The sequence below is a fragment of the Odocoileus virginianus genome, chromosome 17, assembly GCF_023699985.2.
Source record: "Odocoileus virginianus isolate 20LAN1187 ecotype Illinois chromosome 17, Ovbor_1.2, whole genome shotgun sequence".
NCBI lineage: Eukaryota > Metazoa > Chordata > Mammalia > Artiodactyla > Cervidae > Odocoileus > Odocoileus virginianus.
The window spans coordinates 16,824,909-16,848,497 of NC_069690.1; the positions used below are offsets into that span (position 1 = coordinate 16,824,909).

At 36.8% G+C, this 23,589-nt stretch overlaps 1 protein-coding gene across 7 annotated transcripts in view; it reads right to left on the reverse strand.

Moving 5' to 3' along the window:
* The window catches only part of RHOT1 (ras homolog family member T1), a 63,693-nt gene that overhangs the window by 24,934 nt on the left and 15,170 nt on the right, over positions 1–23,589 (reverse strand). For 6 of the 7 annotated variants that reach the window (XR_011492122.1, XM_020898523.2, XM_020898536.2 and 3 more), the window contains exons 2-11: positions 18,718–18,776; positions 16,505–16,586; positions 14,418–14,461; positions 14,081–14,134; positions 13,873–13,925; positions 11,140–11,248; positions 10,724–10,825; positions 4,211–4,309; positions 1,242–1,350; positions 366–486 (exon numbers count right to left, since the gene is read on the reverse strand). Coding sequence is in view for 6 of the 7 variants with exons in the window: in XM_020898523.2 (XP_020754182.2) it covers positions 366–486; positions 1,242–1,350; positions 4,211–4,309; positions 10,724–10,825; positions 11,140–11,248; positions 13,873–13,925; positions 14,081–14,134; positions 14,418–14,461; positions 16,505–16,586; positions 18,718–18,776 (832 nt within the window). In the remaining variant the exon portion in view is untranslated. The remainder of the gene's footprint in view (positions 1–365; positions 487–1,241; positions 1,351–4,210; positions 4,310–10,723; positions 10,826–11,139; positions 11,249–13,872; positions 13,926–14,080; positions 14,135–14,417; positions 14,462–16,504; positions 16,587–18,717; positions 18,777–23,589) is intronic. The other variant, XM_070478718.1, reaches the window with a different exon arrangement.

A 23,589-nucleotide genomic window follows, 5' to 3' on the forward strand; every position in this document is an offset into this window, starting at 1 on the left:
AATTTAAAAGATAACTGTATTTCTCCATAAGAAGAGCAAGAGGCTGAGCCATGCTATAAATCAGTGGCTCTTAAGTGGGGATCATCTCACTCCCACGGGCACATTTCTGGCTGTCACGACTAGGGAAAGAGGTGTTGCTGGCATCTAAGGATGTGCTAATAAACATCCTGTAATGCATAGAACAGGCTCTACAATAATGAATTATCCGGTCCAAAATGTCAACAGTGCCGAGGTTGAGAAACCCTGCTATAAACGGCTCTATAAAACTAAATTATTCCCAAGTAGCTCAAAGCCTACTACCTACATGCTAAATAAAACTTTAAAATACTGGCAAGTGAAATCAATTAGAAGCCAAAGGTACATACAAGGGGAATAAATATTCAGGTGTCAAATCCAGATCGTCATCATAACCAAATCGTCGAAGCACAGTCCAAGTAGTTTCATGTCTCCCTCTCTGAATAAAAAGTGTGTGTAAAAAAAGAAAACCTGAAATAAAATAAATTAGTAAATATAGCTGATGTGAAAATGGGTACAGGGTCACATGGGAGACAAGCATGTAACACACAATGGCAAGAGCTAGACTCACGAACACATGTGTACGAGCTGTGCATACTGAAGGTCAGATCAAAACCAAGTTCACGAGTGTCTCAAAGAGCTGATTTCAGAATCATTTCACATATACACCCAGGTCAGCAAAAGGTGGTACTGGATGAAAGGGCCAAAAACACATCCCAAGGTGTATACTGACATTCACAAAGTTATACGATAAAAACAAATGAAATCATTTTCTACATCTGTATGCTTATTTCTGTAACAAGAAAATTGGTTTCTGATTTCACTGTGGCGCTATAACATATTTTACTTGGTACTTGGAACATTCGGTACTTGGTAAATTTGATTGGGAGATAGAATGTCTTCCTTAAAAATAATTTCTATTTAGAGGATGCTTATGAGTAATAAGAATTTTAAGATAAATTTGTTTCAGAATTCTTTTATCTTCAGAGGGAACTCTGCACTCCTGAAATCCAATAAATTTCCCTACCTCTAACTGATACTGACAGTGGAGGTAATTATCCCCACCGATGGCCTGCCTCTTCCAACTTTGAAACATCCAGGTTAGAGTTTTAGGTACACTAGTAAATACAGACGTTTCCCTAAACATCTAGATAGCACTCTAAAGACTGTTGCCTGCTGTCAAACTTTTTAAGTCTGAAAGGGGGAGAAAAGCACCTTTCACTCACCTTTCAGTGTCAATCCACTGTCAGCCACACCATCACTTATATGTTTTCTGACCACATTTTTGACATCTTCCAGAGCTTGAGGGGCTAAGGGAGTGTTGAAACAAATTCTCTGGCAAGAGATATAAAAATAAAGTTAAAAACAAATCAGCATTAAAGTCACAAATATTAATCCACAGAGCAACATTAAGAGAAAGAGTTGCAAGCAAAGGCAACAAATTCTGAATTAGGACAGCCTCTACTTTGTATTAAATAAAGCATGTTAGACCAAGAAGGGCATGTTTTCCCTACCTTCCATATCAGGTTCCTAAAACACAGAGTGCTTTTGTTTAACTATGTTATACAAAACCGAGAAGGAAAAATAATTCAGAACTCAGACTTCAAGTCATTCTTAATACACCCATTGTACACTGTGAAATGACACTCTCTCAGAGTCCCCTCAACTCCTAGGCAAAAGAGATTTTATCCCATAGGTAGAGATTAAATAGCCTGATGTGAGGAACATACCTCAACATAATAAAAGCTATATATGACAAACCCACAGCAAGCATCACCCTCAATGGTGAAAAATTGAAAGCATTTCCCCTGAAATCAGGAACAAGACAAGGGTGCCCACTCTCACCACTACTATTCAACATAGTTTTGGAAGTGTTGGCCACAGCAATCAGGGCAGAAAAAGAAGTAAAAGGAATCCAGATAGGAAAAGAAGAAGTGAAACTCTCTCTGTTTGCAGATGACATGATCCTCTACATAGAAAACCCTAAAGACTCTACCAGAAAATTACTAGAGCTAATCAATGAATACAGTAAAGTTGCAGGATATAAAATTAACACACAGAAATCTCTTGCATTCCTATACACTAACAATGAGAAAACAGAAAGAGAAATTAAGGAAATGATACCATTCACCATTGCAACAAAAAGAATAAAATACTTAGGAGTATATCTACCTAAAGAAACAAAAGACCTATACATAGAAAACTATAAAACACTGATGAAAGAAATCAAAGAAGAACAAACAGATGGAGAAATATACCATGTTCATGGATTGGAAGAATCAATATTGTCAAAATGGCTATACTACCCAAAGCAATCTATAGATTCAATGCAATCCCTATCAAACTACCAACGGTATTTTTCACAGAACTAGAACAAATAATTTCACAATTTGTATGGAAATACAAAAAACCTCGAATAGCCAAAGTAACATTGAGAAAGAAGAATGGAACTGGAGGAATCAACCTGCCTGACTTCAGGCTCTACTACAAAGCCACAGTCATCAAGACAATATGGTACTGGCACAAAGACAGAAATATAGATCAATGGAACAGAATAGAAAGCCCAGAGATAAATCCACGAACCTATGGTCACCTTATCTTTGACAAAGGAGGCAAGGATATACAATGGAAAAAAGACAACCTCTTTAACAAGTGGTGCTGGGAAAACTGGTCAACCACCTGTAAAAGAATGAAACTAGAACACTTTCTAACACCATACACAAAAATAAACTCAAAATGGATTAAAGATCTAAATGTAAGACCAGAAACTATAAAACTCCTAGAGGAGAACATAGGCAAAACACTCTCCAACATAAATCACAGCAGGATCCTCTATGACCCACATCCCAGACTTTTAGAAACAAAAGCAAAAATAAACAAATGGGACCTAATGAAACTTAAAAGCTTTTGCACAACAAAGGAAACTATAAGCAAGGTGAAAAGACAGCCCTCAGATTGGGAGAAAATAATAGCAAACGAAGCAACAGACAAAGGATTAATCTCAAAAATATACAAGCAACTCCTGCAGCTCAATTCCAGGAAAATAAATGACCCAATCAAAAAATGGGCCAAAGAACTAAACAGACATTTCTCCAAGGAAGACATACGGATGGCAAAAAAACACATGAAAAGATGCTCAACATCACTCATTATCAGAGAAATGCAAATCAAAACCACAATGAGATACCATTACACGCCAGTCAGGATGGCTGCTATCCAAAAGTCTACAAGCAATAAATGCTGGAGAGGGTGTGGAGAAAAGGGAACCCTCTTACACTGTTGGTGGGAATGCAAATTAGTACAGCCACTATGGAAAACAGTGTGGAGATTCCTTAAAAAGCTGGAAATAGATCTGCCATATGACCCAGCAATACCACTTCTAGGCATACACACTGAGGAAACCAGATCCGAAAGAGACACGTGCACCCCAATGTTCATTGCAGCACTGTTTATAATAGCCAGGACATGGAAGCAACCTAGATGCCCATCAGCAGATGAATGGATGAGGAAGCTGTGGTACATATACACCATGGAATATTACTCAGCCATTAAAAAGAATTCATTTGAATCAGTTCTAATGAGATGGGTGAAACTGGAGCCCATCATACAGAGCGAAGTAAGCCAGAAAGATAAAGACCATTACAGTATACTAACACATATATATGGAATTTAGAAAGATGGTAACGATAACCCTATATGCAAAAAAAGAAAAACAGACTCAGATGTATAGAACAGACTTGTGGACTCTGTGGGAGAAGGCGAGGGTGGGATGTTTCAAGAGAACAGCATCGAAACATGTATATCTAGGGTGAAACAGATCACCAGCCCAGGTTGGATGCATGAGACAAGTGCTCAGGCCTGGTGCACTGGGAAGACCCAGAGGGATGGGGTGGAGAGGGAGGTGGGAGGGGGGACCGGGATGGGGAATACATGTAAATCCATGGCTAATTCATTTCAATGTATGACAAAAACCACTGCAATGTTGTAAAGTAATTAGCCTCCAACTAATAAAAATAAATGGAAAAAAAAAAAAAGAAAAAATAAATAAATAGCCTGATGTGAAAGAGAGATTTTACATGAGAGATCCATGTTTATCAAAATACCATTGGTCATGCCAATAAATTTTTTATAGCTTTTTCAGCCAAAAAAAAAAAAAAATCAAGATATACAAATATCTGAAATAAAAGAAGGCTACCTGAAAGAAGTTGAGTTCAGCATCATTGAGTGTACCATCATTATCTTGATCGGATATTTTGAATATACGAGTAAGGGCTTTTATACAGGCTGGTTTCATCTGTAAATCATTGAGGAAAAATAAACTGTTTTAATGCAAATAGTTGGGATTTTAAAATATTACTTTCATAAATATACTGAGAATTCTGAATGTTTTCACTGTCAAATACATAACATCAAATATAAACAAAATGAAAAACTAACTAAAGTAAAGCCACTTTCATCCCCAAGCCACTTTAAGTAAATGCGACAATATTTACTTAGACCAATAACCGGAACAGTTACTCTCCCTTCATGGACACATACCTCTGAAGATGAGCGAAAGAGAAATCCATCTTTAGAAAAGTCATTCTTCCAGTCATTCAGAAGAAATGCCCTCTCTCATTCCATGAGCTGACTTATAAAACTATAGCAAAGGCTTTTTTCTCTCAACTTCTCTGATTTTTGACCTTCTAGCAGCAAAATAGACCAATACTTTGGCCACCTCATGTGAACAGTTGACTCACTGGAAAAGACCCTGATGCTGGGAGGGACTGGGGGCAGGAGGAGAAGGGGACGAGAGAGGATGAGATGGTTGCATGGCATCACCAACTCGATGGGCATGAGTTTGAGTAAACTCTGGGAGAGGGTTATGGACAGGGAGGACTGGCGTGCTGCGATTCATGGGGCTCCATGGAGTCGGACACGACTGAGCAACTAACTGAACTGAACTGAACAGCAAAACAGGACCAAATGTTTCGATCTGTAACTTGTGTTTATGTGTGTATGTATCGAAACTGGGATATAAAATGTACTTCTTCCCAAGAAGATGACAAAACAGCACTGGTTGATATGCCAAAGTTCTTTTTTTTACTACTTGCCTATTATGAGATAAGAATTATATTTTTTAAAACAAGAACTTTGCCTTTTGTAACTGTAAAACTTTTATAAGAAAAGCTGATGGAAATGTATTTCGACAATTTTTATTTTAGGATTTATAATGGATAGAACAAATATTTGACTATTTAAAATAAGGCCCATGTGCTTCTAATTTGTATAACTGCTATAGGAAAATCATGGTCAACAATTCTGAGAAAATAAAACTTTCAGGGAGATTTTTGAACACTGCAAATGCGGAGGGAGATATCTTATGGACATCTGAGTGCGAGAAATGAGATGGTGAAGTGAGAAAATGAATACTTGTTAGTTTATTTACTCCCATGATACAGCTATCCAGAGCAAGCAGTAATGATAAGTTTTGGTCACACTATCATAACAAACCTAAATGCATAAAATAATTTCTTTTAAAAATAGTAAAGAACAGTTATCTTCCAAAATATGCACAATTCCTCCTCCTCCTTTTTTTTTTTGGTTTAAATAGGGGCTCTAGGAGAGCAATTTGATAGAGTAATAAAAAGCTGAAATCTAAGATAAAAAGAGATTAGAAAGAACTGAGAAAAAGAAGTCAAACATTTAGGGAGCATGGTTAGGGATGTCTTTATAAAAGAATGCTAAATGGACTATAACCTATCACATCCATAATCATGAATAACTTTTTTTAAACATTTTTATTTTGTATTGGGGTATAACCAATTAACAATTTTGCTGATAGTTTCAGGAGAAAAGCAAAGGGACTCAGCCATACATATACATGTAATGGATAACTCTTTAAGTAAAAAAAGTTATTGCTTCTGTAAATATGATCCTAATATTAGATATTCAAGATTACTAAAGATCACATTATATTTTATTTCCTTTTCTTTTAAAAATCTGTTGCATAATAATCTAGATGTTTCAAAAAGGAGCAATAGGTAGAATGATGTAAAAACCAGAATCTAAAAATAACTTTTTATTTGCAAGCATTTATATCATAAAATGCTATGTTAAAAAAAGTAACTGAAGAAAAATAAACAGTGATGCATTTTTCATTAAAGCTTGAAATGCATCAGAAGCAAAAGTGCTCTAAGGTACTGGCTCAACATGATATTTAAATATTAACCATCTTAAAATACAACACCAAAAAATGACTACTTCTTAAATGCATTAAAAATTACACTTCAATAAAACTTAAAAATGTTGTTGTTTAGTTGCTAAGTCATGTCCAACTCTTTTGTGACCCCCCACCAGGTTCCTCTGTCTGTGAGATTTTCCAGGCAAGAATACTGGAATGGGGTGCCACTTCCTTCTCCAGGGGATCTTCCTGATCCAGGGATCGAACCCATGTCTCTTGAATTGGCAGGAGGATTCTTTACCACGGAGCCAGAAGGCAAGTCCCACCCCTCTCCAAAAGAGACAAATTCTACAGTAATAAAAATAAACTCACTTTGCATATAAGTAATCTAATCCTCACACAGATCTGTTTCATTATTAGGTAAGCAGAAGACTCCAGGGGTCATACAGAGTCCATCAACCACTGGAAATATATTTCCAGTTCAGGCTTTAATTATTTTGATTTGACCTACCTACCTCAATCTATGTTAAAAGCTTATGAATGTTATCTAAATAAAAGATTCTATTGTAAGTTTAGACTCAAGGCTTCTACTTGTATAAATCAAGGTATATAGTCTCTAAAAGTTACAGATTTTACCTTAGGTAGGTCTGCCTAAGAAATGACTAACAGATGGTAGTAAGTGTTTATTAGGGAAGGGAGGATTAGCAGATTAGCAGAACTAATAATAGGCCTAAGAAAAAAGCAGCAATTAGAGAACTGAAAACAAACTAACAGAGGGGATTCAATGTACTGCCAGGCTAAGCTCAGAGGTAAATCTCTATAGAACGAGACTACCTACTGGACCACTAGGAAAGTTCCAGAACCTGTATTTTTAACAAGGACACCTACTGACTATTATGAGGTGAACTTTGGAAATATTGAACTTAGGGCAAGTTAGAAAGAAACATTTCAATTAAGAATATAAACCAGGATTAAGGAAGACTAAATCAGGGTCAGATTAAGGGATAACTCAGATTAATATTTATACCAGAGGTCAGCACGTTTATGGTAAAGCAATTAATGAAGACATAATAATAATGTCTAACAATAAATAAAGACATAGCAAATACTTTAGGCATTGGGGACCAACAGGCAAAATCAAGGACATCATGTAGGTACTTAACACAGCAAAGAGATAACCAAATTTTCACAAAGTTTTTATTAATTAAATTTAAAATATAATAATAACTGAGTATACCTTTGCTCTATAGGTCTACTAATATTACAGAAGCATGGAATTCTTCTTGGAGGGATAACGATTGGCTTAGTTGGGGTTCAAAGTCAGTGTTCCCTATCTTGTAATAAACCATAATGGAATATCAGTTCAGCTCAGTCGCTCAGTCGTGTCCGACTCTTTGCGACCCCATGGATTATATAATGGAATATAATCTGCAAAAAAATCCTACAAAAACAAAAAGACCACTATGATACATACCCAAAACTAACCCAGTATTATAAATCAACTACACTTTAATTTTAAAAAAAGCTAGCTTTCCCTATCATGAAAATCAATTGCAGATATTCAGCTATTAATGCTGATTTGTAATGAGATTTCACATATTTCAATCTGAAAATGTCTTTTTGCACAGATAAACAATCCCAATAGTGACACTGATCCATAAACATACAACTTTCTTTGAAAACATTCATCACTTGGAAGGCATTTATAGAATTCTATTTGATTTTTTTCATGATATTTGCCTGTTAATCATATTAATCAGTTCCAACTGAAGGCTGGGTGGAACCTCCTCAACTGCATGGTCAAATGGATTAGGAAATAAGCAAACTTCCTTTGCATGTGCATCGAGGTACAAAAAAAACTGATGCTGGAATTATAGCTCAGAAAATATATCTGTTCTGCCATCTGAAGATCCACTTTCTTTCTCTTCTTGTTTTGGCATCTGTATGTACTGGGTAATAAAAAAACAAAATGCTACTGTACAGAGGTATGTGGCACATGAGATGCTGCTGCCAAGTCTGAAGTGTGTCAGTGCAGTTTGCAGGGCATAGAGCAGTGGTGTGATGACAGTTACCACAGACTAGGTCTGCTGCAATCCCATGACCGCCTTCACAGCAGGAAAGCACAGACACACATGAGGGAATGAACATGGCTGCACTACAATAAAACTTACCTATGAGCGATGAAATCCGAAGGCTATATAAATTTTCCCATATCTCAAAACGTTATTCTTTTTGACTTTTCCCCCAATCATTAAAAAATGCAAAATGTATCTTAGCTCACAGGCTATATAAAAGCAGGTGGCGGTCGACAGATGAATGGATAAAGTGGCTGTGGTACATATGTATGATGGAATATTACTCAGCCATAAAAAGCAATGCATTTGAGTCAATTCTAATGAGGTGGATGAACCTGGAGTCTATTATACAGAGTGAAAGAAGTCAGAAAGAGAAAAACAAATACCATATACTAACACATATATATGGAATCTAGAAGGACGGTACTGATGAAATCATCTGCAGAGGAGCAATGGAGACACAGATGTACAGAACAGACTTAAGGGCGTGGTGGCAGGGGGAAAGGGTGGGATGTACGGAGAGAATAAGATGGAAACATACATGACCATATGTAAAACAGAGCCAATGGGAATCTGCTGAATGACTCAGGGAGCTCAAGCTGCAACCTAGAGAGGTGGGATGGGGAGGGAGGTTCAAGAGGAAGGGGGCATATATATATCTATGGCTGATTCATGCTGATGCTTGGCAGAAACCAACATGATTCTGTAAAGCTTCAATTAAAAAATAAATTAAAAAAAAAAAAGCAGGTGGCAGGCCAAATTTGGCCCATGGGTCAGTTCTCCAACCATTCACCTATAGGACAAATTTTCCCTGAAAAAAATCTTTTCAGGAAGCTTTTTTCCCCCAGCAAACTTCTACTCTTTAAAAACTCAAAACAACAAAAGAAACAAATAACTAAGAGATGGATAAAATACTTAAATAGAACTTTCTCCAAAGGAGATACACAAATGGCCAATAAACACATGAAATGATGTGAAATATCATTAGCCATCATGGAAATGCAGTTCAAACTCACATCTACCAGGATAACTACAAACAAAGGCCAGGGGGAGGATAGCATGTACTGGCAAAGATGTGGAGAAACTGGGACTTTAATTTTAGTGGTTACTCAAATGAGTAAAACATAGAATTACCATGTGACCTAGCAATTCCACTGCTAAACAGACATTCAAAACAGGGGTTCAAAATTGTATCTGAGTGTTCTCAGCAGTATTCACAACAGCCAAACGGTGGAAGCAACCCAATTATCTACCAACCGTTGAATGGATAAACAAAATATGCTATATCCATACAATGAAGTGTCATTTGACCATAAAAAGGAATGAAGTACTAGTAACGCTTCAACATGGATGTATCTTGGAAACATTACACTACGTGAAAGAAGCCAGACACAGAAGACCACATATTGTATGATTCCATTCATATGAAATGCCCAGAATAGGCAAATCCAGAGAGATGGAAAGCAGACTAGTGGTCGCCAAAAACTAGGGGAAGGGGGAGGAGGGAATGGGAGTAACTGCTAATGGGTACAGGGTTTCTCTGGGGGTGATGAAATGCTCTGAAACCAGACAGTGATGATGAACACACAACTTTGTGAATACACTAAAAATCACTGAAAAGAACAAAAAAGTGAACTTTATGGCATGTGAGTTATATCTCAATTTAAAATTTAATTTTGAAAATCTATGGTGACTGGCAGTGGAAAGAACCAGAATGTGAAATTCCTTAAGTTTACTGACTTAAATAATTTTGCCTGTTACAGGTAATTAAAAAAAAAAAACACCTTTACACTTTGGCAGAAAAAAATTCTATGGTAAAATATTGTTAAATTTTAGATATTTCATTAAGGAATTACTGTGTTTCTAAGTGAAGTGAAGTCACTCAGTCGTGTCCGACTCTTTGCAACCCCATGGACTGTAGCCTACCAGGCTCCTCTGTCCATGGAATTTTCCAGGCAAGAGTACTGGAGTGGGTTGCCATTTCCTTCTCCAGGGGATCCTCCCAACCCAGGGATTGAACCCAGGTCTCCCACATTGCAGGCAGACGCTTTACTATCTGAGACACCAAGGAAGTCTAAGCTATGGAACAAAAGGGAGTATTCCAATTGCATTATATATTGTATCCATGTCAAATAATTATACAAGTTTTTCGACTGTATGTGTTATTAAGCTAGTGGATTTTATAGTAGCAAAGCAAATAGACCATTAGTTAAGTCTTTGGACTTTCTGTTGTTTCGGTCGCCAATTCTTCTGTTTGTTTTAATTACATTTCTTAAAATAGTATTCGACCTGACATATTATTCTGAGCATTAAATCTGACTGTCTTTGAAGAAAAGTATCTAGGAAATACAACAGCTTAATAAGCAATAAGTTTAAATTCCAGCAGAGTCAGTAACAGTCAGTATCCTAACGGAGCTGCTACCTGCACACCCCAGCCCTTGCTAACACGGCCTGATGGGTGGGGGTTTACCTCTTTCTCCTCTGGGCAGTACAGGGGTCCTGTGGGATGAAGAACTGCTTTCTGCGCATAATAGAAGAGCTCTGATATGTTCTTCAGATTTTTTGCTGAACACTGAAAAGAAAATTTTAAATGTTTCACTCAAAGCAATTCAGAGAGAGAGAGCTAGAAACATTAAAAAAAATTTTTTTAACTATCAAGATTCCTTGAAGAAACTGAAAAAATGCATTTTTCTTACTGAATATCACCATATGACTGTCTACAAAGAGCTCAGAGGCCAATCCCAAGTTCTCTGTTTTATTTGATTTACATGACTTCACAAACAGGAAATTTATTCCACCCCACATCTTCCCCCATCTCCTATTCTGAACCTCAATTTAGTGAGAATTCACCAACCGTAAATTTCAAAATCAAATGAGAAGGCATACCTCCACACAGGTTTCTATTTCTGTGTATTGGTTCATAATAGGAAGGATGGTCTCCATACTACTATATTCCACCAGGTCAGATTTGTTGCCAACCAGTATCAAAGGCAGCCTGAAATAAACAGGGCACATGGTAATAATAAGGAAGGCAAAAGACATGAGATTTTATTTTAATGTACATTGTAACCTGGTAAAGTACAGTGATAAAGTAATTGAAGAGGGCTAACTATACATGGTAATCAGGGAACAATCCCTCTGACAAGGTGGCATTTGAGTCAAGAAGTGAAGGATGAGATGGAATCCGTCAGGTGAAGAGCCTGGAAAGAGCTAGCTGGGACAAGGGGACAGCATGTGGAAAAGCCCCAAACTGAAGAAACATCCCCATGAGTCCGGAGAACAGAAAAATGCCAGAGTGACTGAGGAGTACTGGTCAAAGGGGAAGACACATGAAGTGGAGCTGGAGAGAAGAGCAAAGGCCAGATGCAAAAGGACTTTACAGCTATAGTAAAGAGAGTGTGTTTTAAGTGTAAAATGGGAAGCCACAGAAGGGTTATAAGTAGGTGAATGACATGATCTGATAGACATTTTTAAATGCAGTCATTTGTTATCTTTGAGAGATACATATCGAAATAGTTATAGTATGGTATGATGTCTGATTTGTTCAAAATGATCCCAAAGAGAGGTGTAATAAATGAAACAACACTGGCCATGAGTTGTTGATTGTTGAAGCTGGATGATACAGAGGGATTCATTATACTGTTCTCTCTACTTCTCAATATATTTGATTTTTTTTCAATAATAAAAAAGTCCTTTTAATGTGGTATCCTGGATTAGTGTAGTGAAGACAGAGGAAATTTTCAGATTTGAGATATATTTTTGAACTAGAACAGATAGGAGCAATGGTAGATTAGATATGGAGATTGAAGGAAAACAGAAATCAAGAAAAGTACATAGATTTTTTTGGCTGGACGAAAGATTTTTTTTTTCCATTTTTAAAGTTTTAACTGAATTTGTTACAATACATTGCTTCTGTTTTATGTTTTGGTCCTTTGGCCCAGAGGCATGTGGGATCCTAGTTCCCCATGCTGGAAGTTGAAGTCCCAACCACTGAGCCGCCAGGGAAGTCCCCAAAATGAACAGATCTTTTGAGACAGAAAAGATTGAGAAATCTGGGGGTGGGGGCAGCGGGGAATAGGCAGGGAATAAAGAATTTTATTTTCAATAAATTAAATCTGAAAGGCCTATCAGAAATCTGAATGGGGATTACCAAGGAGAACTAGCCCAGAGGAGAACAATTATTCGTACAACCCACAAGAGAGCTTAAAGAAAAGGCAAATCATCTAGCTGGGATTCCAGATTGTAAAAGAAACACTCGCAGGCACTTATTTAACCACCTAGTGTGGTTATTATGTGTAAAAGGACTGGCCCACTACATAACCCAAACATAGATTGTTAACAGAGCCAGGAGAGTTCCCCAAAATGCACTGCTTTACAACCAAAGGTGTGCTCAGAATAATTTACGGATCTTAAAAAAAGAAAACACATAAGTCCAAGCCCTACTCCAAATGTACTAATCCTAGAACTCAAACAGTAGAGCAAAGGCATCCATGCTGTTGTAAGGTACCTCAGGTGACAGTGATGGGCACACCTGACTAAGGACCGCCGTGATAAGGGTCCACAGAAGTCCTAAATAAGAACATATGTGTAACAAATATAAACCTAAGGTATGAGGCCCAGGAAAGAAGGTACTGGGGAAATGTGAAGTCCATACATTAATGAAACAGACCACCTTGGAACAAATCAACCATAAGAGAAATAAACATGCTCCTATGACTCAGGGAAGGGTAAGGGTACACCCACACCTGAGAAACGCTCAATGAGATCTAATTAGATCTCAGTAGACCTCCCCAACACTGAAGGCCACTTTAGACGGCGCACTAAAAAGGACAGGAGACAAGCCAGCTAGTTTCTAGAGAGCAGTTTAGGAAGCTCTCATGGTAGAGTCAATTTTAAAAATTCAGCTGTTCAAGTTAGTGCTTCATAGATCCTGGCAAAACTGACTTCTCAGAAGAGTCCTCAAAACAGTTCAAGAAATAAGCAAGAAAAGCAAGTGTCAGGAGCATAGAGGCATTGTTTCCTCCAAGGAAGTCCAGTCCAATACAACCTCTATGATGACAGAAATGAACTTTATTTGTACTTTCCATTACCCTAACCTCTAGCCACAAGTGCCTATCAAGCTCTTGAAATGTGGCTGCATCTGAGGCAACGAATTTTTAGTTTTATTTAATTTTACTTAAAGTTAAATTGCCACAACTGACTAGAAGCTACTGCACTGGACAGTATAGCTCTAGAGAGCTCCTTTCAGCTCAGTCAGTATGTCATTACAAAGTGACTTTAAAACAGTGATAATGACTGTGCTCTTACATATTTCACATGGTGAACACTCAATGACTGGGGTAATGCCAGTCCTCAAAAGGGCATCTCAAGAGAGAGGGCACATTACAGTTTCAGAGCTCTATTTTCTGCTCTGCTCTCAAATATGTATGTGGCCTCAAGTAATTCCTCTCCGATAAAGGTGTGTGTGTATAAACAGACCTGTTAGATAAAGCACATATGGCAAACTTTCACTAGTAGATCTAAGTGAATAGTTTACAGATGTTCATTGCACTATTTCTTGCGACTTTTCTCTAAGTTTGAAATTTTTCAATATACAAAGTTTGAGAGAGAAAAAAGTACCTGCTGTCTTTGTCTGTTCTTTCATTTATGAGAGGAATCCATCGACTTGTTACCTAAAATGAAAATTAAAAGTAGTTAAGGCCTAATGGGGATCTCCCGTGAAAACACTCCACCCTAGGACTTCTAAAATTCTAAATTGAGGATCAATTTTTAAAGTGTCCCCACTGAAATTTAACACAGTATAGTGAAAAAAGTCACACAGTCATACCTTATCAATGGAATGCTTGTTGTTAACAGCATAAACTATGCAGATGACATTAGCCTATAAGAAAAATCAACAAATTGATAGTATTTTAAAATAATACAAATGGAGCATTTAATTACCAGCTAGTTAATGTATTTCAGTCAAACAAAGAAAAAAATTTGAAAATTAAAAACTTAGCATGCCTCTAAGAGCAAAGGATTTATGGCAAAAATACATACTCAAAGTCAGCAGCAACAGTAAAGAACTAAAAAAGCCCTCTCTGCTAGAGAAGGAAATGGCAGGCACAGGATCATCATTGTTCTCCCACAAACAAACCTAGAACTATTTTTTTTTAACTCACCTGTGATATTTCTTGATGAAGCTGTTCATCACTCTGTTCTGCTTCTACAAATGACAAAGTCAATTTTTTTTCATATTTTAAACACTTTCATAAAAATGAATGAACAACCAAGCTAAAATCCATCTGACATCCATCTAACATCCCTCAAAGCCTCCCTCACCCCTCATGTCATTTACAAGATGTACTTCCAGACAAGTGGCAAAGAAAAGGCAAAGCCAGAGAAAGGAAAGAATGGAACTATGATAAGGAAGCTGGCTGGCACCGAGAGACAAGTCTACACGGGGATAAGTCAGGCAGGGAACAGCACAGAGCACTGTGTGATAAATCTGGGCCAGCATCTGACCCAAAGCTGAGAAGGGCCTGGCAAAAGAGATCAGAAACTCTAGCTAGAAGACTGAGTACGAAAGAGTCAGAAGCCCAGACAAAAAGTCTACACACACAGGGTCAAAAAGCTAGGTGAGAGTCTGGGAAATACAAGCTTAAGATCTAGAAAGCCCATAGAAGTAATCTTTTTTTTTTTTTTTTTCGATACAAGTAATCTTAACCAGGCCCCAGAGGCAAAGCCAGAGCATGATAACGAAAAGTCAAGCATTCCCTCACTCGCCCATCTCTCTGGCTAGAACTGGCCTCATGGAGGGATATGCCTATAATCCCACAGGTGCAGGGGACGGGCATGGTACATAGCTAGGAGAAAGAGGAGAGAGAAGTAAACAAATGGAGAGCAAAGCAATTATTGATCTATTAGATCACTTTGCGTTAACTGCTTCCCCTCTAAATGTTATTTCTGACATACAAACTAATGTTACAAATGAGTACAATGGTATCTCAATTAATGCTAAATAACTGGCCGTATTTCAAATATCTTCTCATAAGTTGAATAATCAAGCAGTTAAAGCTTCAATTGTAATACTGAAGTGAATCTAAACATGTAGCTACACACACTGAAAAAGAATAATCCTATACATAGAGCTAGTTACGAGACTGACTCTAGCAGGGAGCATCCAACTCCCCTCAGCTTCTAGTACAATACTATCCAACAGAAATATGATATAAACCATACAAGGAATTTTAAATTTTCTAGTAGTCACCTTAAACAAAGTAAAAAGAAACAGGTAAAATGACTTTTTAATTTAACCCAAAGTATCAAAAATACTAAAATTTCAACATGTAACCAACAGAAAAATTATGAGATACTGTTCTTTATTTATACTGTCTTCTAAATCCACTTATATTTTATACTTAGAGCACATTTCAATTTAGACTAGACACATTTTAAGTGTTCAACAGTCACATGTATTAGACTGTACAGTTCTAGTATTTCATTTTTAGAATGGATAGTATACCAGCTCAGCACAACAAAGTATTACCAATGTGGTTATACATATTTTTAAAAATAGATTTCATTTTTCAGAGCAGTTTTAGATTCACAGCAAAACTGAGTGGAAGGCACAGAGATTTCCCATATACCTCCTGATTTCATATACAGTCTCCCCCATTATCAACAGCCCTCATCAGAGGTACATGTTAAAACTGACCCTTCCTTTACAAATGAAGTTCCAGAACAAAGCAAAATAATTTAATGATTAAAAAGTAAGTAGTATTGTGCAGAAAAACTTTACATTATTAAAAACAATATAGATGTGCTTCCATTATCATTTAACGTAAGCAACCTGTCTTAACTTTTTTTTTTTAGGACAAACTCTGACAAATTAAAAAACAAAGTTAGAACTCAACAAATTTTCACATGAGAACTCTTTCTACATCACCAGAGCATACCTGAATGCCTGATAACAAAATAACAGAGAATTCTCTGCAAATATGCTAATTCAAGGAGGGTTATGATTTATCTAGTCATTTGCCATTCCCCTTTCCCTTTCATTATTATGGAACCCAACTTAGTAAATTAGGGACAGAGTACTGCAAGGTAAAGGCTTTTTGTGGGGTGTGGGATGAGACAAGAGTAAATGATCATTTACTGTGAGAAAAAGAGACACCCTTCCTAAAACATTTTTTAACGCTTAGTAAGTATCTTTTTAAGGACTTTTAATTTAACTCTACAGCTTCACCTGCAAGAAGACATTTACTACCTGAGTAATCTACAATGTGCGTTGGAACTCTCTCAGGGGTAACATCAGCTGGAATGGTGATTTCTTCTGCCCGGGGAGGAACCTTCATTTGCAAACAAATGTAAAAGAAGGAAAAACCTTTGAATATCAGCAATCAAACTTTTTAGTAGATTATGTAAATTCATGCATAATTAGCCCTTTCACCCATGCTTACCTTTACAGGTATTTACTATAATTTTAAATGTTTATTTTTGTGCTTTACCATAGATGCAAATACACATTAAAGCTATGACAAAACACTTAAAAAAAAAAAAGGCACATTTATACCTGTGTGGGCACAGGACATATTAAGGATACTTTAGCTCCCAAAACAATACTTAAAAATTAGATTTCTAAAATGTAGTTTTCATTCTATTTTGTTGAAGGCTTAAGATATTCTGCAAGTGAAGACCTATCCTCAAGTGGTTAAGATTCCATGCTCCTGTCCTCTCCAACCACCATCTGGCAGGATGGCATCCACACAAAGAAAGACAGCTAGAAGAAGGGCTGATCCACCATCAGTGAGGTGGGGATCAGGAGAATACACTATCAACATTCATGTGCATCCATGCAGTGGGTTTCAAGAAGTGTGTCCCTCAGGCACTCAAAGAAATCCAGAAATTGGCCATGAAGGAGATGGGAACCCCAGATGTTTGCATTGACACAGCTCAATAGAGCTGTCTGGGCCAAAGGAATAAGGAATGTCCCATAGTGGATCCGTATGCAGCTTTTCAGAAAACAAAATTAAGATGAAGACTCACCAAACAAGCTCTACACTTGGGCTACCTATGTGCCTGTCACCACTCTACAGACAGTTAATGTGGATGAGAACTGCTGATTGTCCAATAAAGTTATTGAACCAAAAAAAAAACCAACCCCAAAACATTCTGCACTCCCAATGCAGGAGGTACAGGTTCCACCCCTGGTCACGGAACTAAGATTCTGCATGCCACTCAGGGTAGCAAAAAAAAAAAAAAAAAATCCTCAAATAAATTAATAAATTATCAAAATTGATCTCTTCTAGAAGATAACTGTTTGGCTATATAATCCTTAAGCACAACCCCATTATTAAAAAACCTCCTTATCCACACCCAAAAGGACTATGATAAAATGACAATTCCAAACTAAGTTAAAATATCACAAAAAACTTTTAGGTATTATACTGTAAGTGATCATAACTAATGTTGCTGATTTCACAAACCACATATGATAATACACTCCACTTTTCAAATTAAGTTATGATTTAACTATCTTATTTAAGAGAAAAAAAGTGAAAGAAACAATGGTCACATGACAATTGTAATTACTGAAATAACTACCACATAATACATTAAATTCCTCTCTGAACAACGAAATTGCACAGATATTCCTAATTAAACGAAAGTAAATAAATGATAAATGCAAACCATGACGCTAATAATACGTATTACATGAAGAAAGAAAATAAGAAGAAATAATCTTTATCTCATTTGCATTGATCCCATTCCTCATAACAATATCTTTACATAATGCTTTAGGCCACTGTTCACCATACTGGATCTTCCAACATGTAAATAGATACACTGCCAGCAAAACCAAAACCACCATGCTTTTGGTGGTATTTCAGTAAGTTTATCTCATTTGAAACCCACAACAATTCTTCGAGGTGGGCAAGGTGGAAGGAATTAGAATTTTTATTTGTAAAATGATGTAGGTAGATAACATTTGAGATTATTTCAAACATGTGTATCAGAATCCTAGTGGCTCTAATGATGTCTCAAAGACTGGGGAGAGTCAGACAGAAGGCAGGTGGGGAGCCAGACATTTCATCCTTACTTCAACTAAAGGAATACTCATCTGTTCTTTATTTGGGGCTTATAAAAACATTTTATTTTTAAGAAAGAATTACACAGCTTAGATGATCCCTAATATCCCTTTCAGTTCCCATTTTACAGATGAGACAACTAAGACAGAGAGATGACATATGTCCTAGCCAAGGTCAAAAGTAAGAAACACAAAGGCCTTATGTGAACTCAGAACTGGTTTGACTCTTTCTCCTATATTTCAGAGATGTCCTGTAAAAACTAACATGAGCCTTTCTAAAAAGTCATTAACTATCAGAAAGGAAACACATGCCAAAAAAAACCTAAAATGTATTTCATTTAACTCAGTTTTGATAAAAAATTTAAATGTAGGAAAGAAATCACAATGCCTACCTCTTCTGGGAATTCTTCACTGACTAGAGACATAATCAGTGATGTCTTCCCAACTCTAGCTGTGAAAAGAAAAAAGGATACTTTAATAAGGTATTCAGATTCTAGAAAGCTCAAATTTAGCAACCACACAACGAAGTCTGTTATTTATTACCTAAAATCAGAGGATGAGAGTCATCTAAATTACCAATTTTCAGTACATCTTTTTTTTCTGCTTAGAAAAGTTACACATGTTCACCATTTAAAACAAAAAATTACTAAAATATGTAGTATAAACGTAAAATCTCCCCTAGTATCCCCCATAAACTGTTTAATATGTGTAGTCTCCCAGATCTTCCCACACTCATATTAACATATTATAATAATTTACCACAGTAGAATCAGAGTATTTATACTATTTTACAATTTTTATCACTTAATTATGGACAGTATTCCATGACAATCTTTAAAAATCTCCCAGGAGAGGGAAGAGAAAGTTATTATCTAATAAATAACAGAGTTTTTGTTGGTGCTGAAGAAGTTTTAAATGTAGAAAGTGGTGATGGTTACACAATATTGCAAACATATTTAATGCCCTTGAACGGAATATTTACTAAAGGTAAAAATGTTATGTTGTTTTGTATATTTTATCACAATTTTTAAAAGCAGTAATAATAATGCATTTTATATTAACATTTAAAAAGCTTCCTACATTATTTTTTGATAAGAGTATAAGAATCCAGTGTGTGATATGTCACAATTTATTAATGTAATCCCCTAATGATGAACAGGGCTGCAATGTTAATTTCTACAGGATAAGTTCCTAGAAGAGGAACTCAAGTTAGCACGCATGATCTTTTTGCTTTTAATAGACACTGTTATATTATTGCCAAAAAAGAATTTACATCATTACCAATAGAAGATCAGAGTGTCTATTTCTTCATATCTCTACATCCTTTCTAAGGTATCATATTTAAAGGGTTAATAAGAGCAAAGAAACTTTCCTGTTACAGGTTTTTTAATGTACAAACTTAAATTCTTAACTTTCTTTCTGAAACTTGACTTTCATTCCCATCATTTGCTGATCATATGATTACTATTACTATTATTAGACATTCAAATGCTTATCAACTAAAATCCTCTGTGATTCAAAACCAAAACAGTCCACCCGCCTGTTGACCTCTGCTGTGATAGCAAACTATAGTTTTCAAAAGTCTAAATATAAAAGAGCCGGAAAATGTTAAAGTCAAGGAAAGTCACATTCCTTTGCTAAATAAGTGACTAAAAGAAAGTGTGACTAAAACTACAAGTCAAGTCTGTGGAAAAATAATGACCGGCTGGAAGGGAGAGTAGTGGTGAAAACAACTCAGAGGGCGTGCTGCAAACAAGCGGCTACAGCAGATAAAGGGCAGTCCAGGTGCTTAACAGGCATCTTCTGGCTCCTGACTCCTCAATCCTTTCAATTTACATGTGTGAGAAGGCTTGGGCCTTCTTCAAGGGGCTGACAATAAGGTAACATTTCCCTGAGTCAGAGAATCTGGAGCCCATCATCAGAGAACTGCTAGGAGCCAGGTACTGAAGTCAACTTATCCAGCTCCCCACAGAAATTTCAGATGAAGAGCCTGGGACCCAGCCACAGTGATTTTCTCATGGTCTCACTAGAAGACTAGTTACAGACCTGGGAGAATAACCCATTTTAACACGTTAGTAATACAGAAAATGCATGACGATCCCCAAAGTCAGTGAGCACCGCATACACAAATACTACGTAAGTTAATTAAAATAATTCACTGATTCACTGGTGACTAAGCCAGCAGCTCTGGCTCTTTTTATTTTTAGAAAATTCCAGATGTACAGAAAAACTGCAAAAATAATTCAAAGGAGTCATGTCTATCCTTTAACCAAATTCTCCACATGTTAGCATTTAACCATATTTGCATTATTATTCTCTCTCTATATATAATATACATATAAAATTTAAAAAAAAATTTGAGAGTAAATCACAGACATGATGCCCCTTTACCCTGAAGCACACCAGTATGTATTTCCTAGAAACAGTATCATTCTTTTACATAACCACAGTTAAATCAAGTAATGTCAAGATCAGGAAATTAACACCCAAAACAGTGCTATTATGTAATCTATAAACCTTATTCATGTCTCACTATTATCCGTTATAGAAAAGAAAAATCTTTTCTGTCCAGAATCAAACGTTCCATTTGGTTGTCATATCTCTTTAGTCTCCTTTAATCTGGAGGCTTTCCTCCATCTTTATCTTTCATGACCTTCACATTTCTGAAGACTAAAGTCATTTATTCTGTAGTCTCTCTCTCAACTGGGTCTGTATGATGTTATCCCACGATTAATTTCAGGCTCTGCTTTTTTTGCAGAATATGCAAGAAGTGATAATGTCAATTTGTCCCATTACTGTGATGTTCGCTGTCATCACTTGGAGGAGGTGGTGTTAGGTTTCTCCAGTAAAGTTATTTTTTTCTAATTAAAAAATATCCTATGAGGAGGTACTTTGAAACTATGTAAATGCTGTGGTTCTCATCAAACCTTTGGCTATTAGGTTTAGCAGCCATTCAAGCTTCTTGCCTAAAACAAGTACTGCTATCGTGGCTGCTAGATGGTGATTTTTTATTTCTATCTATTCTCCTGTATTACTTTGCATTCTCCTGTAAGAAAAAACTTTCCCTTCTGTTTCTTATGAGTGTGGTCTCATGGATTATTATATTACTCTATGGGTTATAATCCATTACAGTCATTATCTGGAGGCTCAAATTGTTTCATTTTATTTAAAAAAATGGCAGTTAGGCCAGTATATATCACCATGAACAACATGATTTTTTTCTTTCCTTTATTATTAAAAAATGGAAAAGTTTCAGAACTAGTGACAACAGTGTAATCGGGTATGTGAACCCATCACCCAACCTCATCTCTTTTCCATATTCTCTCTTGTCCTTCCCCATGAATTATTTTGAAGCAAGTCTCAAATACGTATCATCTTCACCACGTACAATATGATTTTATAAATATGTATAATTTGGGGGACTAGAAAAAGTCAACACTTTCAGGGAGATAATAATACCATCTCTTCAAGGTTCCAGGAAGAATTAAACAACATCACATATGTGCAAGTGCTTAGCAGAGCACCTGACCTATCACTGTCTCTCAATAAATAAAGGTTTCAACTTTCCTTCTTCAAAAACAAAAGTCACTTTGGTGGTAAAAACTGTCACATTCTAAATTTACAGATGGCAACTGAAATTTACTTCAACTTTGACATGTCAAATGCATTCCTGCATCCCTTCTATGCATTTATTGAGCACTTCTACACTCAAGGCACTTTCCAAGTCAGGGGGATACTACTGATCAAGGCATTATGTTTCCCTAACTTTCATATTCATGGAGATTATATTCCAATGGATTTATGAGATTTTCACCAACAAGGAACACTCTTTCTACACATCAGGATAAAAAGCTAAAATTCAAAAAAAAAAAAAAAAGCATAACCATCTTTGCCTACCCCCTTCTCTGTACTGATCATTCAAGTTCTGTCAAACTTCCTCTGACAGTTTTAATACTCATTCCTTCCTCTGTTCCCAGTTTCCCCTAAATATAGCACCTTTACCAAAACACTTCCTAGTTCACAACTTTCTACCCCCTTATCCTGTCTCTCCTCTCATTAATGTATCAGTAATACAAATGCTAATACATCTTTCTTGCACATTCTTTACATTTCCTAACTCACCTGATCAAAAGCCATCCCTGACTCTCAATTATCTACCACATCAAAGTGTTGCTATTCTACTGGCCTTTGAAAATCATAATTTAACCCCAGATCATCTATCTGTCTTTCCTGCTAGTCCTCATACATGATTTACTCAAATAAAGCCATTCTGTTCTGTGTAGGCACAAACAAGCCATGATAAATCCTGGCCCCTCTCACATGGTTTTCTTCATCTAAAATACCATCCCGTTTCTCTGGTCTACTTTACCAAACATTTACCATCTCTCAAGAACAGCTCCATCACTTCATTCTTTCTGGAGCTGTTTCTCCACTGATCTCCAGTAGCCTATTGGGCACCTATCGACCTGGGGAGTTCATCTTTCAGTGTCCTATCTTTTTGCCTTTTCATGCTAATCATGGGGTTCTCAAGGCAAGAATACTGGTTTGCCATTCCCTTCTCCAGTGGACCATGTTTTGTCAGAACTCTCCACCATGACCCGTCCATCTTGGGTGGCCCTACACGGCATGGCTCACAGTTTCACTGAGTTAGACAAGGCTGTGGTCCATGTGATCAGTTTGCTTAGTTTTGATTGTGGTTTTCATTCTGTCTGCCCTCTGATAAGGAGATAAGGAGAGACTGCCTGAGGGGGAAACTGGGTCTGTTCTGATGGGCGGGGCCTTGCTCAGTAAATCTTTTTTTTTTTTTCCATTTATTTTTATTAGTTGGAGGCTAATTACTTTACATCATTGCAGTGGTTTTTGTCATACATTGAAATGAATTAGCCATGGATTTACATGTATTCACCATCCCGGTCCCCCCCTCCCACCTCCCTCTCCACCCGATCCCTCTGGGTAAATCTTTCATCCAATTTTCTGTTGATGGGTGGAGCTGTGTTCCCTCCCTGCTATTTACCTGGGGCCAAACTATGGTGGAGGTAATGAAGATAATGGTGACCTTCAAAAGATCCTCTTCCAACAATACAAGAGAAGACTCTCTACTTGGACATCACCAGATGGTCAACACCGAAATCAGATTGATAATATTCTTTGCAGTCAAAGATGGAGAAGCTCTAAACAGTCAGCAAAAACAAGACTGGGAGCTGACTGTGGCTCAGGTCATGAACTCCTTATTACCAAATTCAGACTTAAATTGAAGAAGTAGG